General features: G+C 38.2%; 1 protein-coding gene and 1 long non-coding RNA gene across 10 annotated transcripts in view; both read right to left on the bottom strand.

The window, feature by feature from the left end:
* Nucleotides 1–19,675, bottom strand: part of LOC6725013 (cAMP-specific 3',5'-cyclic phosphodiesterase) — a 105,530-nt gene that overhangs the window by 41,926 nt on the left and 43,929 nt on the right. Inside the window, exon 1 of one of the 9 annotated variants that reach the window (XM_039298067.2) lies at nt 17,970–18,097. The exons of the other annotated variants lie outside the window; for them this stretch is intronic. Within the exon in view, the coding sequence (XP_039154001.1) occupies nt 17,970–18,022 (53 nt within the window). The 5' untranslated portion in view covers nt 18,023–18,097. Of the gene's footprint in view, nt 1–17,969; nt 18,098–19,675 lie in introns of those variants that run through there. 9 annotated transcript variants of the gene reach the window in all.
* On the bottom strand, nt 14,063–16,223 carry LOC120285391. The gene is made up of 2 exons (XR_005544694.1): nt 14,479–16,223; nt 14,063–14,141 (listed from the first exon to the last, which is right to left on the bottom strand). It is a non-coding gene; the product is annotated as an uncharacterized LOC120285391 (long non-coding RNA).

Below are 19,675 nucleotides of genomic sequence, written 5' to 3'. Positions count from 1 at the left end.
AGATGCGTAACTCCATACGTTTTACACTCCATACGTTTACACACTATTCTTTCGGCGTGGCTCTAGACTTTGTCGAATACTTTGTAAAATATGCCCTTCATCTTCATTATATATTATTAAAATTATATATATTATATTATATTTTATTATATTTTATATTATTAATATATATATATACTTACGTAGTTATTAATTTATTAGTCGAATAAATGATCCGTTAATAACAAAAACAAGGATCAACGCTGAAACCTTTAAATTAAAACACGAACAATTTCGGTTAACGTCTTTATTCCAAGAATGTCAGCTTAAGACTACTGTACAGAGTTTTATCGGCTCGAAGTGAGTCGCGAGAAACGGGAATATCTAGTCAGTGTATTTGTGGGTGAACGAAAAAGAATATGAAATAGAACGATATGTAAGAAAAATGTGAATTGGTTGTTTATGTGTTTGTGCATGTGCAAGATTGTATGTACAATGGTTGTAAGCGTAATATGTGAAGCATATTATGCTACTTCCCTCCCCTTAAAAGGAAGCTTATGCTTGTAATGGGCTTGACGCATATAATCTTGGTAATGCAGTTGGGTTTGATACAAACTATACAAAACGTGAGGCTAATGAGTGATATGATAATAAAGCCTGTAATATTATTAATTGATATTAGTTTTACAATGTCCTTATGTTCTATTGGTTTTATTTTTATTAATTCGATGGGTGTGTACAATGGTGTTAGATTTAATTCGGGATTCAGCTGATTTTCGTTTAACGTTATTTTTCCTATTTTGATTTTACATTGTTTTATTGTTATTATTTTGTTGCCATTAATTATTACATTTTTATTTATTTCTTGGCAATCTTGTTCTATAATAGTATTTTTTTTTTTTTTTTTTTTTATATTCCAAGTAAGGATATTGTTTGGCTCTACATATTTAATTATTTGGTTAACTGTTGTAGGAATGAAATTGCATATTGGTTTAGTTCTTTTTATAATGTTCTTAATTCCTTCCTTATTTATTTCTTTACGATTTTGGTTATAGACTTTGCCATGTTCTTCAAAATAAGTATCTTTTTCGTTGTGATCGAGTTGATATTCGTTATTATCTGGGTAGGGTATTATGTTAATGGTGTGAACGGTTTTTTGTTTAATAGGGATGTGTGCTATGAGAAGTATTTGATTGGTACTAATTAAATATTTAAACGCAGATCCTACTATGTTGATTAGTCCTCGTTTCTGCCTGTTTGTCTGGTGTGAAGTTATTCCGCTAAGTTCTCTTCGCATTTTATTGTATAAAAGGTCAATTTGGGGAATGTTAGTGTAGTTAGTTATTTTATTGTTGAAATAGTGAGTTAGGTTATCTATATCGGAAAGGTTTACGCGAAGAATGATGTTCATATTCTGACGGGACTTGAATTGTTTTATCGGAAAATAAAAGGTATCAATGTTGTTTATTTGAAAACGTAAGGAGGAATATTATGATGAACCATGGGCCTGTGGAATGTAAAGTTTATTAATTTTTTTCTGTTTTTTAAATTGGGTCTTGTAGTAATGTGTTTCTCTATTTCTATTGGTGATTTTGTAATGGTCTTCGTCAGTTTGTTCGACGTTCCTTGTTAATTTAAAAGGGTTTTCTAATTTCCCTTTTTGCAACGGTCCCTTCCTATATCTAGTGTCGACGTTGTATTCTGTTCGGTCTTTGTTTATTTCGTTGATTTTAATTTCTTTGTTGTGTTGTGTATCTAAAATTGGTTGTCCAGCATAAATAAATATGTGGGCAGGAGTTTGTCCAGTAGTATCGTGTTTGGTTTTGTGGTTGTAAATGTAAAGAATCGTTTCTATTTTACTGAGGTTGGCTTCATTGTCATCGGAATTTTTTATAATACGGATTTTTTCATTTATCGTTTTGTGAAGCCTTTCTATATCTGCAACACCTGTTTTTGTAGTGTTAAGTTGTAATTCCACATTTTCAGTTTCGAGCCAACGTTTAAGGGCTAAGCTAGAAAATGCGCCATCTCTGTCTGCCTTTAGGATTTTTGGTTTTCCCAACTGATTGAATATGCGCATTAGAGCATTTTTACATTCTATCCAATCTTTTGTTTTTATCTGCTCGAGGGTGGCAAATTTAGAATAGATGTCGATACAGCTCAAATAGTGATTTCCTTCAGAGGAGTAGATATCTATTACAAATTTATCGCGGCAATGTTCGGGTTTAGGGGTGACTTTCAGTGGCATTTTTGTATTCCGGTGTTCTGTTTTGGCTAAGTTACAAACTTGACATTCGTTAATTATATTTTGAATGAGGAGTTGGCTATTTGGGAAGTAGTATGTTTCGCTGAAAAGTTTTACAGTTTTCTGTATTCCGGGGTGTAAGAGTTTTTCATGTGTGTTTAGAATTAGTTCTTTAAAATTTGCGTACGTGGGAATGTTTTTTAGTAAGATGAGGCTTCGGAAAATTTTTGTATGTCTTGGATTCATTGTCTCCTTATATGCTTTTTGAATTACTTCAAAATCTGCATCGCTTTCGATGTAAAGAGCGCTGGTTTTTGAACAGAAATAATCGAGTAGATATCGTTTGGCTATTTCGGGGGTCATTTCTTTATAAGAAAGGTGTATAATTTGTTTTTTGAAGTAAGTTTCTATTTCTATACTATTGGAACCTTTAGTAAAGATGATTTGCCTTTTATATTGGTTAATAGCTTTTTCTGATAGTCCGATCAAATTGTTACTATCCTCTTCGGCACTATGTTGTGTAGATTCACCAAAAAATGTTTGTTCTATCTTTATTCTAGAAAGTGCGTCTGCTACATAATTTTCTTTTCCTTTTATATATTTTATGTCGAAGTCATATTCCGAAAGTCTAATTTTCCATCTTGTTAATTTTGAATTGGGTTCTTTTAGTTTGTATAGCCAGCACAAGGGTTGATGGTCGGAAGCTACTTCGAAATGTCGTCCTAACAGATAGTGTCGGAAGGTTTTAGTGGCCCAGACTATTGCTAATAATTCTTTTTCTATGGCGCTATAATTGACTTCATGTTCATTTAATGTTCTGCTGATGTAGCTAACAGGGTGCCCGTCTTGTGATAGAACAGCTCCTAAAGCTACATTGCTGGCATCTGTTGTTAGTGTAAATTTCTTCTCGAAATTCGGTATTTTTAGGATCGGGTCTTCAGAGATTAATAATTTTAACTTTTGGAATGCTTCTAAGTATTCTGAACTGTTTATATCTATTGTTGCTCCTTTCTTTAGGCACTTGGTCAGTGGTTTGGTAATGTCAGAAAAGTTAGGTATAAATTTCCTATAATACCCTGTGAGTCCTAGGAAGGCTTTAATTTCTTTAGTTTTTCTTGGTAATGGATACTTGACTATAGCTTTTATTTTATCCGGGTTTGGTTTAATCCCGTTTTTAGTGATAACATGTCCTAAGAAAGTTGTCTCTTGTTTTAAGAATTCGCATTTGTTTAGTTGTACTTTTAAATTTGCCTGTGATAATTTCTCGAAAACAGCCTGTAAGGCTTGAAGATGTTCTTCTAATGATGTGGAGAAAACTATGATGTCGTCTAGGTATACTAGGCAACATTTATTTAAAAGCGGACGGAGTAAATTATTCATACATCGTTGAAATGTAGCGGGGGCATTTTTAAGCCCAAATGGCATTCGCGTGTACTCGTAATGTCCATATTTTGTAGAGAAGGCAGTTTTGGCTATTGACTGTGAGTCCATTTCTATTTGATGGAAGCCCTTTGCTAGATCTATTGTTGTGAAATAATTTGACCTCCCTAGTTTTCCTAATATTTCATCTATGTTTGGTATGGGGTATCTGTCGTTTATTGTTATTTCGTTCAATTTCCTATAGTCTATTACGATACGAAGCTTCTGCTGTCCAGAAGCATCTAGCTTTTTAGGTACGACCCAAATGGGGCTACAGTACGGTGAATTACTTTCTCGGATAATACCCTGTTCTAGCATGTCTTGGATCTGTTTTTCTACCTCCTTTTCATATGTCTGTTGGAAACTATAAACTTTAGAGTAGACGGGGATATTGTGTGTGGTGTTGATAACATGTTTTTCTTGGTTTGTGAACGTGAGCGTGTCACCTTCGTGAAATTGAATGTCTTGGTATTTTATTAGTAGGGTAATTAATTTTTGTTTTTCTTCTACGTTAAGGTGTTCTAGTCGGAACAAGTTTTCCTGAAGTGTGGAGGTTTCTAAATAGGTGGGGTCTTGTGGAAATGAAGGGTCCATTTGGATATGATTCCGTTCTGTAATGTTATTACTGTCTTTTATCTTATATATTTTGTTAAATAGGGTAGCAGTTTTCTTTTTATAATCGATTATTGCTTTGGCTTCGGACAACAATTTGCGTCCAATCAGCATGTCATAATGATCCGAGAACTGGTGGATAAAGAAGTCTTGGGCAACAGGGAAGTAGTTATTAGGTGGTATATTCGTAAGTGTGTTAATAATTAGTGGGCCATTACTAGTGTGGATTAGCTGATTGGTTTCTTGTATGGGCGTTTGGAAAATATTTCGCGTGAGCATATTTATCGTAGATCCTGTATCAATTAGACATTTCAATTCAGTATTATTATGTTTTATCATTATATATTGGTTTGATCCGGGGCTACTAACCGAAAATTTTCTGCTTGTTCAAGGTCAACTGGTTCGTTGTCATTTGTTGTTGGTAATTCCTCTTCTGTTATCTCTGAATTGTCGTAGTTCTGTTCAGGTGGAAACTGAATTGATTCTTGAGTATAATTCAATTGGTAGGGATAAGGCTGAGGGTGCAAATATTCTGGATAGCAGGGATAATAGTAGTTATAATTATAAGGATTTTCGGGTTGATTAGACGTTACTTCCTGGTATCTTAGCTCTCCTGTGCTCATCTTAGACTGTCCACTGTCTGATGGTCTCGGTCTTTTTGTTGGGTTATTGGGTTGTACGTTTCTGTTTTGAGGATATGTTGTGGGCATGTTAGTGTGGCTAGGTCCAAATCGGTTTTGGTCAAAAATATTTTGTCTGTTAAAAGCTGGGTTTGGTCTGGGTACTTGTGACATGGGTATGTTAGATTGTGGGTAAATGGGCCTATTTTGATATTGAGGAACCGTGTTTGGGTTAAACCTGGGCATATGAGAATGTGCTTGATGATAGGGTTGATAAACGTTATTATAGAATGGTTGTAAGGGTACAAAGGGTCTAATTTGGTTATTCATTTGTCTATTTTGGGGGTTGGTTGTTATTTTGTTTGGCATTGAAATTGGCTTTATATTATTTTTACTTGAGGTTGGTGCCTCATAAAGACCTTTTTCTTGTAATATATTTATTAGCGATCTTAGGTTTGGAATATTACAGTTAACTATTCTGAGATAAATGTGGCTTGGAAGTTTTTGAATTAGATTTTCGATGCTGGTTTGTATTAATCTAGTATAGAGAATGGTTTCGTTAGTATTATTTTCTAGTTCTAATTTACTTATAAGTATCTGTCGTTTTCTTTCAGCTTCTTCGAGGAAATGTCGAATGTTACCTCGATATTGTATATTCCTGAATTCTTCCAGAAGTTGGTGGTTCGGTGCTTGGGGCTTGTAGTTAAGTATAAGCTGAGTCCTGAGTTCGCTCCAGCTGCTGAGGTTGGTAACTCCGAGAGTGCGGATAACATCGCCACTGATGTTCCGTTCGATGTGTCCAAAGATTATTAATTTTTGTCTTTCATCTGTTGTCTGATACAGAGCCAAGATGAAGTCGACGCGACTGATGAAAGTGTACAAAGTGTTGGGATCTCCGTTGAAAACCTCGATTGCGTGTATTTGTCTTTCTACTTGAACCATATTTGAGTCAGACAATTCTATTTGTGCTGGTGCTGCTACGGCCATCGTGATTTGTTGGTTTGAATTTTTTTTGTTAGTGTCTTTATTTAGGTTTGTGATTTGGATAGAATTTGTGTTCTAACTAATGGTTTGTGTCTTTGCTTATTGCTTTTCGTATTCAGAGTAGGCACATAAAAGCACGGTGCTATCATAAAGAATGAGCCGATAAAACAAGGGGCTCGCTTACAGTTAGTTCTGAAAACAGAAATTGCTCACAAGCAACGGTGGGCGCGAAAGGGTTAATTTCCACTTATTTTCACTGTTATTATTATTGTTCGCTTATTTGTGTTTAAGTTTATTTGGTTTTCACTTAGTTTAACTGTTATTATTGTAGTTCACTTAGTTGTAGTTACGTTTTACTTAGTTTTTACTTAGTTTAACGGTTATTATTGTAGTTCACTTAATTGTAGTTACGTTTATTTAGTTTTCACTTAGTTTAACGATTATTTTTGTAGTTCACTTAGTTGTAGTTACGTTTATTTAGTTTTTACTTAGTTTAACGGTTATTATTGTAGTTCACTTAGTTGTAGTTACGTTTACTTAGTTTTTGCTTAGTTTATCGGTTATTATTGAAGTTCACTTAATTGTAGTTACGTTTATTTATTGTTGCGCACTTAGCCATTTCACATTGTTTTGAGTAACCTTTTGTGGATTTACTACTCAGTGAATTCAAAGGCGTCTTCTTAAAATTTGATAAAATTTTAAGTTTTTTTTTTTTTTTCAATTTCACTATCACTCTGTGGTTTCGGATATGTTGTTGGTTCTGAACTGACTGTACCGATTTACCGACGCGAGCTTTCGAAGTTGTAGTTGTAGTTCTTTAGCGGATGATACACAGAGAATTGAATATGTTTAATATCGCATCAATTAGTATCATCCTACCGACTGCGCCACTTACGTAGTTATTAATTTATTAGTCGAATAAATGATCCGTTAATAACAAAAACAAGGATCAACGCTGAAACCTTTAAATTAAAACACGAACGATTTCGGTTAACGTCTTTATTCCAAGAATGTCAGCTTAAGACTACTGTACAGAGTTTTATCGGCTCGAAGTGAGTCGCGAGAAACGGGAATATCTAGTCAGTGTATTTGTGGGTGAACGAAAAAGAATATGAAATAGAACGATATGTAAGAAAAATGTGAATTGGTTGTTTATGTGTTTGTGCATGTGCAAGATTGTATGTACAATGGTTGTAAGCGTAATATGTGAAGCATATTATGCTACTATATATATGTAATTTAATTCTTATATATATATATATATATATATATATATATATATATATATATTCAAAATTTAAATGTAAATTATAGTAAAAATAATAGTAATAGTAATAATGCTAATAGCCGAATCTGTGTACATAATGTCACAAAATTCATTTCAAAAATGAATTTATGCAAGAATATTTGTCATTAGAGTATTCAGCTAGCGACTTGTGAAAAATTAGTAAGGCAATGATTCGAAACGGGTGGCACCCGACATGAGCACGAAATTTTTCTTGGGTATTCCCTTTTACCCTTCATTTCTTATACCCGTCGCGCTTCCACCCATACAAATTTTAGGCGTACAAAAAATGACCTGCGGCCGATCGTTGACTGTGCGTCCACTCACCCATACGGCTCTTGCGCAGCAGGCCTCGGGTGGTTTTTTTACTCGTAACAAAAACACAACGTTGGTAAAACACCCGAATATTTTCTGTTGCCGCAAGTAGGGTGTCAAAAAAGACGGGGTGCCTAGAGACCGAGTGTTTATCGGGTGGACGTAGAGTGCCAGTGGCGGGCTGCAGTTCTCTGATTGAAATTAATATTCCCATCCCTAATTTGTGCGGCTGTCACGCGCCCATCTCTAAGCCTCACGTAATGCTCAGCTCACGAGTGCGTTCGCTTTCGATTCAATCAATTCTTTATGTCTTTATTAATATTTATGCGATGCTGCCGACAATCTGCGTATCTGTGTGAGAGCTTTTACGTCAGAGAGCTCATAACGCTAGCCCCGCCCCTCCGAATCCGTACCCCTCCCCGCCCCAAAATGTATGCAATGAAAATGTTGTAAGTGCTTTAATTTTATTTGGAGGATGATTCGGGTTACGCCACGCCACTTCGGCTCGTGGATTTTATGCAATAATTCGATTCGAATATAATTTGGCTTATCGCTGCATTTACGGCTTTAATTCCTCGTTCTCAAGAAACTTTTCTCGACCACTTTTTTTCTATATTTTTGCAGTACTTATTTTTTTTTAGCTAATTCGCTTTGCGGCTATTAATGGTCACGCCCCCCTCCCATTTCCAATCCACCTTTTCATAAGTCAGATCACGTATTCGGTCATTAGATCAACTTTAATGTAATGCAGTCCACGTTTTTATTTACTTAGATCTTCTGTCTTTCTTTCATCGGCCGTCTCTGTCCCACTGGACCAGATATGATGGGAAAGTAAGGATTTCGAGGTGGCGAGATGAACAGAAAATAGGAAATAACGTTGGTTTTTCAATAAGTAAGACCGGCAACTACAATTAATTTATAAGGGCTTTGAAATCAGCTTTAAAAGAAAAAGATCCCTAAGCCCTGGCATTTTTATCATGCCACTTTGCTACCAATCGAATTTCCAGCCCTGCTCCTGCTCAAAAAAATAAAAAAAAAACAAAAATGCAAAAGAAACAACTTTAATTGAAATCTTGGCTCTGAAAGCGACTTTATGCAATTTGAAAATACTTCCTGACCCAGGAAGAGAAAAACCAGTGGCGAGGACCGAAAAGGGAAACTTTGCTTTGGCTGCTGTGCAAAAGTTTTGCCAAACAACTTTGACTCAAAGACAAAAGCACTGGCAGTGGCAAAAAAAAAGGAGACAGAGGGCCAAAGAAAACAAGAGTACGAGGGAAATGGCAAATGGAAATGTGTTTTGCTTTCCCACCAGTCAAAAAAACAAGCCAGCAACTAGAGTGACAGTTGTTGCGCCCTAACACAGACTGATGTTCCCCCGAAATGGTACAGTTGCGCTCAAAAGGTTCACGACTCACCTTTTGGGCGAGCACGAAATTGCATCGCGCCACGCCATATCGGTAATTGTATATTGGGCAACAGATATATAGCAGAAATGATCGGTCATTAAGCCATAAAGATCGGGCAATTAACTCGGATCGGATCGTAAAACGGCAGCCGATGAGCCCGGCTAATTGGGCCCTCGCAAAATTGGTTCAACAATAATCGTAATCGTGCCTCGCAGTTGGTAAACAAATGTGCCCCTAAAATGGTGGCTTCGGGTGCATAAATAACCGCAAAATGGTGCGACATTGTTATATCAACGCTAAACAAACAATTTCTAAATTGATAGTTTAAGACTGAGAATATCGCACGATAAAATATGCAAAGCAGGTTATCAAAGTTATAGAACGTCAGATTTCAAAACACAAAGGGAATCACATTCATAATATGTTCATAGCTCTCTCGAAAACCAGACCTTATAAATAGCATTTATAGGGGGGGCTTATGGTTTGGTTTTTCCACAACCATAAAACTCAGACCAGGTTCATAAATGGGGTTCTGTAAATTGCGTCGCTTGTCTAGCAAGTTCATTCCATTCTCTAGATTGTAAAAGCCCAGATATGAGGGCAACCAATTTTATAACGATCACGAAGACGGGGGAAAAAAACAGCCAAGTAATGAAATGGCAAACAAGGAAATTTATCAAAATCCAGTTTTATGGATTCGGTAGCACAGAAATGTCTGGGCCAATGGATCCAATGTTTATATCAATAGATAGATGACGTGACATTTTAGCATTTACATTCACTTTGCGATTCAAATCAATGTCTCTTTTAGAGACAAAGACACATCCGCTGGACGGAGCACAAATCTTTGACGTTGATGTGGATTTTCCAGGCAACATGTGACGGAAAGCGGAAATTGAAATCTATACTTTCCAGTGCCAGGATATAAAATTCCTGGAATGTATCCGCTTCAAAAGTTAATTAACCATAGGCCCTTGAACGCGATTAAAGACTTTCCGGCTGCTATTTAAATATTCCTTTAATACCTCTCCGTTTCCAAATGATCTTTCTTTTTTATGCCCCCGGGCGATTTATTTTCATTCCGCAAACAGTTTTATGGCTCCCCAGCAGGAGCACACACACGCAAATGGAGTAAAAAAATGCAAACTTTCTTTTCCAACTGCGCTGGAAGCAGCATAAATTTCTCATTCCGCCAAGGATATGGGGGAATGTACAGAAGTGGAGCGAGCAGGCGACCTAGTTTTTCCCGAGCATTATTTTTCGTTAATTTTTTAAGAAGCAACAGGAAGCATTCTGGCGAAATCACTTGATTAAAAAATATAATTGCCATCAAATTTTCTTAGATATTTTCAACTTACTTATTTTACCACGCTTATGAGTTCACGCACACACACACATGGTTTGAACCCCACATTTTCCTTCGCATTTTCCCAACGGTTTTTCCTGGCATTTTGCAATTATTGCTCCTGCTGCGTCTGCTCCGAGAATGTTGGGATAAATTCTACATGCACAGGAATTTTCAATGTAAATAGTGCTTCAAAGCACTTAAGAGGCGATTTTAGCCAGGGTAGAGAAAACAATGCAATGATATAGAAGAAAATCCATAAAGGAGCTATTAATTAGGTGATATATATATAAATATATATATATTTAAGCGGCCTTACCAACTTGCGACCAAATGCTTAATAAATAATGCATGTATATCCTTTACTCCTAATCTGTTAGTCTGAAAATAGTTTTGACCTTTCGAAACATTTGCTGCTTTTGATGCCTTTTGCTTTTAAACTTTTTGTTTCCCCTGCGACCTTTCGCAAGCAGCTATCGCATCGAATTAATCAAAACTTTTGAGTTATCCAATTAGCGCGCGTCGAAAAGTTTATCACCTAGCCCATAACATAACCTCAAACCTCTTAACCCCTCGTCGCCCCAATCGCATTCCCCTATTTGTCGATGGAATGAGAATCATAAAAATGAGAAACGAGCCAACGAGGGGGCCTTTTCAACGATAGAAAGAGAGGGGCGGGCGAGTGCTTGTGGTGAACTTCATACAACACGTAATTGCTCCACGGGAAAGAGACGGGCACATGGGCACTAGAAAGCGACGGGTATACAGATTCCCATTGCTTACCGTTATGGAGATTGAAGATGCGAATTGGGCGGTGGATGGGTCGTAAAGTGTAGCAGCTGTTTAGCAGGAAGGAAGGCATAAATGAAAATCAATAAATACAAAATTTATGGTTCGTAAGAGGGGGGTAAAAAAAAAAAAAAACAAAAATAAATAAAAGAAAAAAAGAGGCTTAAATTAACTCACGCACACATCGCAGAAAGAGACGGCAACTCGTTTGGGGCAGGGGCGGGAGTCAGACTTTTAGAAGCAAACTGCAAAACCGCCAAACAAAATCGATAAATCTGCAACCACACAGTGCGTGCAAAAAGAGGACGGCATGATAATGCAATTGGCCAATAAATCATCGCATAAAACTACATTAAAAAGTCGGTACACGCACACACTGGAAGATCTCCCAGGGAGGTTACACTGCATTGAAACTAGAACAATCTTCTCATTAGGCAAATCATCGTGTATAAATTGGAAATTTGCAAATGCACTTCGAATGAAATTGATAAGCTATTGAATAAAGTGTTTTCAATCTAAACAGCTTGCTTTTATCGAACTTCCCAGCTTATTTCTCTCCCTGCACAACTAACACGATGGAGACCCCCCCGGCTTAGTCAATCACAGCTGAGTGCATCCAGCCATCAATCAATTAATCAATCAAATAAATGTCCGACACCGAGCGGCCCTCAATCGTTTACATCAGTCAGCAATTTGCTATCAATTAGATAATGGCTTATCGTCAGAGCAATTCTAGTGACGAAAGTAGCTCACACCCCTTCCTTTTGCATTTTTTGTATATTCTCTCTCCCTCTCTCTCTCTCTCTCTCACTCTGTTTTTTGCTTAACCCACTAAGCACACTTCAGCATGATTTATGGCTAAAGCGAGATAGCGCTAGTAAACCTCTCGAGAAGCCGAAAACTTGGAGCTACCAAAACAATCGCTGGGACACATATTAGCCATAAATCTGTATAACACTCGCGGCCATAAATCAATATTCAAATGCTAATGGAAAGCCACAGCTACAGCAACAATTGGCCACTACAGTGAGCCATAAAAGCCAAGAAACACCGCCGATTAGCGCGGAAAGTCTGAAGAGACTCAGACGGCGCCAAACAAAACAAAGCGATCCAATCCAATCAATTGGAATCGAAATCAGATCGCATCTGATCCAAAACGATCACTTGAACTTTGCCCTTTTGGTTTTCCAACCATGCGATTGTGTAGTGTAGTTCACAGTGGCGGTCACAAATCTATATTCTCGAACATTCAGTTCGTCATATTTTTTTTGCACAGTGCATGGCGAACATAAAAATGCAATCAACCCATACTGCAACTATTTATAGACTTCAATAGCTTCATAAGATTTTTGATGGGCCCAAAGCAACTGCACAGCCATGGCCATAAAAATATAACCACCGCACGATCAGCGAGGCTGCAGAAGGGTGAGTGAGTTGGGCACCAAGACGCCTCGGAATTCCGTGGGTTGTCTCGGGGGCTTATTAATAGCCGATACGTGACTAGAAGTACGACTTGGAATTATTGCCCATTTTGTGTGTGACAAAGCAGAATGTTATTCAACGTTCCATTGGAAGGGGGATTGAAAGCAGAGCTTTCTAAAACACATCCTAAATTTGGTTTCAACTCAATATTTAAACGTTTGTGGAAAAGAATAGAGCGTATCTTGTAATAGATAGTATCGTGATAGGGAAAGGCGATTGTGAGGTTTTATCTCTCGAACTTAAAGGTTTATTATTAAAAAATAAAAAATTGGAACGCAGTTCTTGATTATTTTCTGTTCTACTTCGGCGAGTGTGAGAATGTAGGCTTTCAAGGATTTTGTGATTCCTCTCGTTTCAACTGGAAACTTTTGATTTGTTTAAGCCGAGAGTTGTTGGACTTTATGCAAAACAGAATGTTTACTCCGGATTTTCAGCCACCCGTTTGTTTACAATTTTCGCTTTGATTTCGATTTGCTTCGGCCAAGCCAAGCAGCAAATAGAATTTTGCCTCGCAAATAAATGGAATAAATGTTGGGGGCGTGGTCCTTGAAGGTCGGCAAAACCAGGAAAGCGGCAAAATCGGGAACCGGGAGTCGGGAAGGAAAAACGGATCCGAATGCCGGACCCGTGGTAAATTACATTTAAGAAATCAACGCGCGATGGCCGATGGAGTTAGACTTTTCGCAGTGAAAAGCGGCAACGTCGCAGGCGGCAAAGAGATGCGGATTGAGCGAGCGACGGGGGGCAGGGGGAGGAGGAGGGAGGAGGAGGAGGTCTGAAGGATCCCATTCAGTGGAAAACGGGAGCTGAAAATTCAATTTGATTTGATTTGATTTTCGTTCTCGTTTTCGTTTGAATGCACAACAGAAGCAGAGAGGAAGAATAAGATGATATCAAATTAGTTGAAAAGGAAAATAAAATCAAGGACTCGAGACGGGCAAAAGATGAGTACCACCATTCAATGGAAATCGCAAGTTATTAAAAAACCGATCAATAGAGCACAACGTGATCATTTCTGCCCATGTGTCAGCTGGGCGAGTTCAAGGTCACAAAGCCTTAAAAGAACGAACTGAACGAACTGAACGAACTGAACGAAAGAACTGAATTGATGATGGGAAGGAGCAACCCGCTCATTAGACATACACTTGAAAATAATCCTGATCACATACATAATAAAATAACAAAACCCATGCTCGATTCTAAATTAAAAGAGCTAAACTTAAAAAAAAATATGTCTTCCAAAAAAGATTTTTCCCATTTACTTGTGTGAGTGTTGTACTTTTTTTCGGTTCGCAGTTGTTGCGCTGATAAAAATCAACAGTCGCTGCTCTGCCGACGTCGACGCCGACGTCAGAGCCGTTTTATGCGGCCGGCGAAAAAATGTTTTTCTTTTTTGTTTGTTTTTGGCGCTTTTGGTTTTTTATCGCCACTTTTAAACTGGGCCGCAGCAATTAATTGAAAACATTAAAATTTGCCAGAGGTTGGGTGGCCTTTTTTGTTTTTCAGCGGTTTTGTTTCTATTTGCTGCGATTCTTTTTGGCATTTTGTTTTTCTCAATTAATTAAGTTTTTTTCTGTTTGCTTTACCTTAGGCTTTCTCATTTTCCTAATCAATTCGTATATACATATTTGGTTTACTTTGTCACCTGCATAATTGTGTCCTTAAAAAAAATTGTTAATAAATTTATGTAATTTATTTATTGGTTTGGATTGGTATTAATTTGATATGTTATTGTTGTGTGATTTCAACTTATTTAGAGTTGTTTTTGTTTCTTATGCACTAGTTTGCGCTCCCGCTCTCACTCTTCCTGAAATTCTCTCTTCCTCCTTTCTCTCTCTCTCTCACACACTCTTCTTCTTCCTCGCTGTTTTGTTTATTTGTCTGTTCCACTTGTTTTCGCCTTTTGGAACTGTGCTTTTCATCCCATTTTCCCTCCTTTAGCACCGCGTCCTCTTTCGCTCTTCCTCTTCTTCTTCGCCTTAATATTATGCACACACTACGCTTTCGCCGTTATATTTTGTTGATTTTTCAGATTAATCCGCGGTTTTCGACCGATTTTTTACCGTTTCACGAATTGTGCACGATTTTCGCGAATTGCGTTTTTGCGGAATTTTTTAAACGCAAATTGTGTGTGCGGAGCGAACGGCGAACGTTGTTATATGACGGAGACGATGAAAACGATGAAAACGATGCGAAGCGAAAGCGAAAACGAGACCCTGCGCCGGCGTCGCTGTCGCCGCGGGCAGAGCAGTTGGCGGCGAAAAACGAACGAAGCGAGGCGAATAACGAATTCGAATTGAGGCGAAGGCGAGCCAGGCGCCAACACAGCTGGGAGTGCGAGCGAGAGGGGGCTACGGCACTGAGAGAAATACTTGTTGAACTACTGAGCATGCCTTCTATCGATGTTTCAAATCCAATCAATTAAACATAATTAATAGGTGAACTATAGAAGGCAATTGAGATGCATAAATAGACACTTATAATTCGCCATTAAAGGTTGTAAAATTACGAAAGTTATTCGCAGTGTAGCCTAAAATAAGAGCCATGCGTGAGAGCGTAGATGCTAAGCATAATGCGAAAACGAGAGGGCGAATAGAAGCGAAAGAAGCAATTGAAATTGAAAGTTGTAATGAGACAGCGACTTGAGATTCATCATCAAACAGCTGCCGCCGCCTAGTGCCCACTCACTCGCACAGTAGCGCCCTCTCCCTCTAGTATAGCCCTCTCCCTTCAGCACACAGCGGAAATCCAATTATAAGCAGATCGGGCAGACATAGCGTCGTCGTTGCTTTTTTCATTACTTTTCCATTTTTTAACTTCTTGCACAAAAACTCAAAAAAAAAAAAAAAAAAAGAAATTGCCGGAAAATTGGGGTGTGCAAAAAAGTCTGGCGAAAATATACACATACATATATGTAAATGTAAATATCTAGATATATAGAAAAAAGTGGGGGGACTTTTCAATTGTTGTTTGGGGAATTCAAATTCAGACACATGTATAATCCGCATACACACATGTAAGTACACATGTGTGATTTATGCAGCCATAAATTCGGTGTCATACTTTGCCAGCTTAATAAATTAAGCCATTTTCTGGTTTTTCTGCAATCAAGTCAAATGCGCAATCAATTTAATGGTCATTTTTTCAAATTAATTAACTCGCAAAAGCAACTGTTTTCGAAGTTAGGAAGTAATTACGCAGCCATCAAACTATATATATAAAATATAGTATGTTTTGATCAGTAGCAAAGTTCTGAAGAAGAAAAACAGTGAAATCCTCAGCGGTTTATTCCTTTGGTTCGCTAATCGCTTGGCTGCTTTCCCATATTCATTTATCACATGTGATAAAAAATAAAATCGACAATAGCCTCGAATTTATTTGCTTTTCTGGGGGCTTTCGGTGGATTCTACAAAGCGTGCCGACTCTTTGGACCCTTATCAGTTTGCAACTACAACAACACCAGCCAAGCTCTTATCTCAAAAGCAGCAAAAACAAAAAAGCGCTAACAATGCAGACCGGCCCCCTTCAAATATAAAAAAATAAAAAAACAAACAAATATATGGAGCACATATAGTGAACGGGTCCAAAAACATGAAAGCCAGTTTTGAGAATGCTGTTTAGGTTTATGCCGCATCTGCAGCTCATTGCTACTGAATCACCATTATCGTGGAATTTCCCGCTTCACATGGCGTATGCGCAATATCTAGCTTACATTTACTTTACTTTGATTTCCCGACGAAATAGGCTTACCAAAGATTTTCGCTGACAATAAAGATAGGCACATAATCGACTTACCTGTAAAGAGAAAGGTGAAATAAATAATCAATTATAAGGTCTAGATATTGCAAAAGCTTTAATGTAAGATATTTTCAAATGGCAAGTGTCATTCAAGAATTTTGTTGATAATACAGATAATAATAATAATAATAAGGGGTATTTATAGAGCAGGCCTTTCGAGGCACCACTGTGCATCATCAACGACCTTTGAAGTGTTTGAACTTGAGGAGGGGAACCCGATGTACTCAGCTTCCCAGTTGGTTTCCCAACTGCTTTTGCTCAGTTTTCTGGGGTTTGAGGTTTTTGTTTGCCTTTGTTGTTCTTTACTTTATTTCGGTGACAAGTTGAGCAGATTAACATTTTACGCAATTAATACGAAGGGAAAATAACAGGCGTTAAATGCTAATTGCCAAATGTGAAACAAACAGATGACGGCGAAATGGGGAAAGGGCAGTGGGGTGTTGGAAAATCAACCCCTCCGTTTTTTGGGGGTTTGTGCAACCTTGAACTTTGACCTCGCAGCATTCTAATCTGCGCCTAAAATTTGATTGCTCGGAACACCAAAAACAAAAAACAAAAAAAAAAAAAAGAAACGAAAATAAAGAAAGAGGCCTCTCTATTCGCTTCGCTCTGCCGGCGCCACAATGCCACCTGAGCAGAGGTCACAGCTGCCCTCTCTCTCTCTCTCCCTCTCATTCCCTCTCTCTCTGGCGAGCGACAACAGCAGTTGCCGTCTCTTTCCTTTGATTTCTGAAGGATATATGGCAGGATGGCCAAGTAATAATTAGTCCCAAGTGGGTTTCGCAGCAAGCAGCTTACCGATTGCAGAAAACGGATAACGGGAGGTGGGCGATGCGAGTGGTCGAATCATTGAGGATAATGGCCAGCAGGATATCATCCGCCTGATTGGAATGCCTTGAGTCAAGTATTTGCTGGCAAATCCACTCGTAATTGAGTTAGTTCATTAATTCACATATTCATTCGATAATCGCCTAACTTCTAACCCTTCACATCTGCAGTTCAACCAATAGAGATGCGAAAAAGTCGATTGTGATTGAGATTGAAGCACCAAAAAGTGGGCTTTTTCCGGACTTAATTGATGCCTTGATCAACTAATGAACATCACATGCTCTGATTGATCCTCTTGGCGCTCTGCATCGCATGCGCCAGCAGATCGTGTGAGCTATCAAAATTGCCTGCAATTTGAACGTAGTTTTTTTTCACTCTTTGCTGATTTCTGTTCGCTTTTGTTGTCTTTTTTGCTGTTAGATAAGCTTCGCTTTGAATGGGGACTCGGTCATGCTTTATTAAACAAATGGCACAACTCGCGGGTAGATGTATAGTTTATGAATAGAATTCTAACAACTTAATTATAGATATCGCTGGAGAGAGATCCCCAGGGAGAATGGAATGGAATGGAATCAGGGGCTAATGTCAGCACTGAATATGCTATAAAAAGCATTGACAAATTATTGGTCGCAGTGGCAGCGCAAAGTATATCTATGATGATTTGTGCAACTCCATCTATGAAAAAATTTGCTCACGTTTCGATAAGTTATCGATATTCTCGTAAGAAAGTAAACTTTCGCTTTAAAGATTCTGGGACTAGCTCAAGCCAAAGTTGCAAAAAAAAGAAAAAACGGAAATCGCGATAAATTGCGATTACTTATCGATAAATCGCGATTACTTATCGATAGGCGCGGCTTCTCACCTAGACGGCGAATTGCGAAAGTTGTAGCAACAGCAGCAAAACGAGCACACCATATACACCAGGAAGTTGATGCTGCCGCACCACGTCGACGTGGAAGTATTGCCGCTGCTGCCGGTGAGCGTGCCGCTCGAGTTCTGCTCCTCGCTGGCGGTCGCTGCGCAGCTGCTGCTGTTGTTGTTGTGCAAGCCAGCAGCGCCCGCTGCCGCTGCGATGATCGAGGCCGCCGACGATTTCCGGCGTCCTGTTTCCGCTTCCGCTGTCACCACTGCCGCTGCTGCCGACGTTGCAGCGCTGCTGGTTTCGCTGCTCTTTTGCCGCAGAAAGCGCCCCAGCCGCGGCGGTACGTTGCTCTCGAGGGCGGGCGGGGCGCTGCTGGTGGAGCGTTTGCGCTCCGCCGACGTCGCTGCTTGCTTCAAGCGTTGCTGGTCGTCGACGAAGGAGATTTGCTTCCACTTTTTCTTCTTCTTCACCTTGGCGGTGGCTTTCAGCAGATTCCGCGATCTATATGTTGTTGTTATCGCTGTTGGTGTCGCTGCTGTTGGGGCAGTTGTAACTGGTGTGGTTGCTGCGGCCCTGGTGGCTGTTGTTGTAGTTGTTGTTACTGCTGCTGCTGCTGCTGCTGCGGAGGCGGCGACTGCGGCTGAGGCAGAGGCAGCGACGGCGTCGTCAGTTTTGGTCGCCAGTTCAGAAGCTCACACGACACACATGAGTACTAGGCGCACGCACACAATCACGCACTGCGTCGACGTCGCGGCGGCGGCATTCTAGAACTTTACGAAAGTTGTTTTTTTTTTTTAGAGATTGAGCGAATTTCGATACTCTTGTTATATTGGGCGAATTAAAAACTTGATTTTAGAATTTGAAATAATTTAATTGAAATCTTATATTTATTTTTAAATACTTTTTTTTTTACTTTGAGAACTGTTGAAGAATTAATTGCATTTTTAAGAAGACATTAGGGAATTTTTGGAGTTTGTTATTTAATTATTCTTGGGAATTTTAGCTTTTTAAATTCGCGCGCTGATTTTTAGTTCATTCGCAAATAGATTTTAATTTCAATATAATCAGGTTTCTAAATTGTTCTCTCTCTTTTCTTAAAAAAAAAAAACATTTTCTAGCCCAATTACACAGTTTTTAGCATTCTTATTAATAATATTTGAATAATTTCGTTCATATCAGACTGAATATGAAAGTCGTTTGGATTGTTTGTGGGTTTTGGTATTATATTATTTGTAAGAAATGGCCCATTTTTATCGTCTAGCGAGCTCTCTTTTGACAAGATATTTATCACTAATTTAAATTGGTTTCGTTATACACATATATTAAGATCAGTTTTTGCGGTGGTTTAAGTTTATTATATTGGTTTTGTATTTGTTTTGCATTTTCACATATTTACTTCGTTTTGGGTCAACTTCTGTTATAGATTCCAACTATGTTGTTATTTAACTATAGTTATTCAGTACGAATTTTAGTATTTTTTTTTTGGTGGCTACCACTCTTGCATTTTTTCTTTAGTTCCAATATGGAATTTTACCTATTTCTGGAGAATCTTATATATTTGCTTTGATTAATAACATGTGTTGAATACTCACTCGCATTTACTATTATCTTTCTTGTTTTCAATATTTCTTTTGAATATGGTCTACTTTTCCAAATACAATTATCTGTTATTCGTGTATTATCTTGTTTATAATGGAGTACTCCAG

This window comes from Drosophila simulans, chromosome X (assembly GCF_016746395.2).
Source record: "Drosophila simulans strain w501 chromosome X, Prin_Dsim_3.1, whole genome shotgun sequence".
Taxonomy (NCBI): Eukaryota; Metazoa; Arthropoda; class Insecta; order Diptera; family Drosophilidae; genus Drosophila; species Drosophila simulans.
The sequence above is the reverse complement of the archived record's forward strand: the minus strand, read 5'-3'. Positions and strand labels throughout refer to the sequence as shown.